At 35.7% G+C, this 2,751-nt stretch overlaps 1 protein-coding gene across 1 annotated transcript; it reads left to right on the top strand.

The window, feature by feature from the left end:
* The first annotated feature begins 893 nt into the window (after window positions 1-893).
* Window positions 894-2,751, top strand: LOC134657083 (uncharacterized). Its single transcript, XM_063512635.1, has 2 exons — window positions 894-976; window positions 1,845-2,751. Exons 1-2 carry the CDS (start codon window positions 966-968, stop codon window positions 2,749-2,751), a joined length of 918 nt encoding a protein of 305 aa, XP_063368705.1. The 5' UTR covers window positions 894-965.

Below are 2,751 nucleotides of genomic sequence, written 5' to 3'. Positions count from 1 at the left end.
ACGACTCTTCTCTTTCCGCACACTCTAAATGAAACAAAGCACAACACTTTTCTAAGACAGATACACTGGCATGGATGCCATGGATAGTACATGGCAGAATATTTTGGAAAAATAACTTGTTCCAAAATATTCTAAATATATGACGAAATCATGACATTTTTACTCAATCCTGGAACACTGTACTAGCGCTATTAATGTTCAAACTAGAGTAACATAAAGTTAAAACAAATGCGAATACGATATTTAAGTAACAACAACAACATTTTATCAAAAACAAACAGTAAACTTTTTTATGAAGTTCAAGAGTAGCGATGTCAAAGCAACGTGCTCCATCATAACTTCATAAAATTCACTTACCAAGTTTAAGTGAATTCAATGAATAAACTGAATTATACAGCCAATTTGTATGCGTTTTTATTTGGATTTGCATCAAAAACAGCAGGGCAACTCAATTCCAAACACAGCGATAAACGAGAAACAAACACCAAAACCACGCACCAACGGTACCGCAACAAACACCAAAACGAACGATGCGAATGATTCGAGGGGAGAGGAGGGCTGCGAAAAGCTGAACAAAGAACGAATGGTTTTGTGGAATGTTGTTTATTAGACTGTTTACACGATTCATTCTGGAGAGATTTTTTGTTTAATCGTTCACCGTACGAACATATTTTGTTCCTTAATTCTGGCTTATAAGTGCATATTAATATCGCATACTTAAATATTTTGGAAATACGGATCAGATCCGGCGTGAATCCGCGAATCCCACAAGCTTTACTTTTTAGTTTAATCTGTGGCGGATCCGCACTTGTAAAAAAAAAAAAATATGTCATTGTCTGTCACTGTCAGAGCAGCTGTTCTGAGTGTTCGTTCTTTTATTTTGACTAAGGTTTTTGTTGAACCGTTGAAGTTACATTAAGTGAATCCAGTTTTGAGAAATACGAATTACATATTTGGACTACACTATGTCTCAAATGTAAGGGTTAATATATTATTTATCAAAGCCAAAAACAAACTTGTTCATAACAAATCTTTATTATAATATAATGCAATCAAAAATTAAAACTACCTACTAGTACCTACTAAACTTATACTAACACATAAAAACATGGATGACCTAACCCAATATGTTTCAAAATATGTCGATTGCATGTTTATAGTTTGGCCAATTGGCAAGAGTCGTTTGTCAGTGGCACTCAGTGGAGCATAGGCAGACGTAATCGTTGAGTCCGCACCAGGGATGTTGCGAACAACGCACCTATATTCTTGCTCAAATACTAAACGTTTCGTTTTTTTTAATAAAAAAATACTAAAAGTGTAATATGTGACGTTTTCTAAGTACCTAATCTTGACATCCGCATCCGCGGATGTGAGCCTTTAAATATCCGCATCCACATCCGCGGATGTCAAAAAATCGGCATCCGCAACATCCCTGGTCCGCACGTCCGCAGCGAGCACGGTTCTCCATACAAAATGTAGTTACGCTCTCATTTTAAAACAACTAGCTTTTAGATTTTATTCTGAAACTGTACTTACAATAGGATAAGGTATATCTATGCCTGTAATTATAATTAGTTTATGTATCTTCAGATAACATAGTTAATTATTTTATTTATTTATTTCTAGCCTTAAGTATATCACAAATACATTTTTATACTATAATGTATTCCTCTGCTAGCTAGTGCTAAAACCCGAAAGACAGGGATGGCTAGTTTTTTATTCTAATGTTATTGATAAAACTTGTTTGCCAGACTGTAATTTGATTGCCTAGTTTCAGAATATATCCATAGGTATTTATCTGATTAATTACGGGAAATTGAATAAGCCTAATAATTTTTTTACAGATCTTTGCGACATTTACACCGCGGTCCAACCACTACACTAATCTTTACAATTGTACGGATCGAAGGAGACCCTGTTTCAATATCATATGATCACACTATTACCGTTGATAACTTGATACAGGCTTCTGTAAAATTTGAGTACATAAAATGCACGTTTGTACCGTATGTAAGAATGAAGAAAATGGAAGGTGTATACAATTCTCCAGTTCCAGTTACAATACAAAGTGACGGATTTAAAGAACAGTTTTTTTGCTCTGACTACTGGATTGAAGTAAAGTTGAACCCATTTGTACATACTTCAGCAGGAAGAACTAATTTTAAATGTAGCAACACAAGTTATTCGGACAGGGCACATGATATTACCGCAACTTGTTACATCATTGAAATAAATGTTACCGTGCAAGCCATAATACCAACAGGTTTTTTGCCAAGAAAAGAACTCTATGAAGATACAGAGTCTATGGATTTTCAACTGCATACAAAAGATGGCACAGTGGCAGTACACAAGGCAGTACTGTTCCTTCACAGCGACATGTTCAAAATGATGTTGACAAATAACTGGAAGGAATCTAATGAAGGTCAGATTAATATGGACGGTATCACTGTCCAGACGCTTAAACACCTGAAGGACTACATGTACTTGGGTATTCTGCCAGAAGAAGGCCTGGAGCCGCTGCTGCAGGTTGCTGCACACTACTTCATGGACAAGTTGAGAGCCGATTGCTCGGCTAAGCTAGTAGAATCGGTGAATTCAGAGAACATCAATAGACTTATTGCTCTGGGTTGCGAGTTTAATATACCAGAATTGGTGAGAGGTCTTATATTTAGAATTCCAGATAGTATTGTTAATGATATGAATTACTTGAAAATTGATAAGTCAAATGACAAAGTCGTAGAGGAAAACTGA

The sequence above is a fragment of the Cydia amplana genome, chromosome 19 (genome assembly GCF_948474715.1).
Source record: "Cydia amplana chromosome 19, ilCydAmpl1.1, whole genome shotgun sequence".
NCBI lineage: Eukaryota > Metazoa > Arthropoda > Insecta > Lepidoptera > Tortricidae > Cydia > Cydia amplana.
The sequence above is the reverse complement of the archived record's forward strand: the minus strand, read 5'-3'. Positions and strand labels throughout refer to the sequence as shown.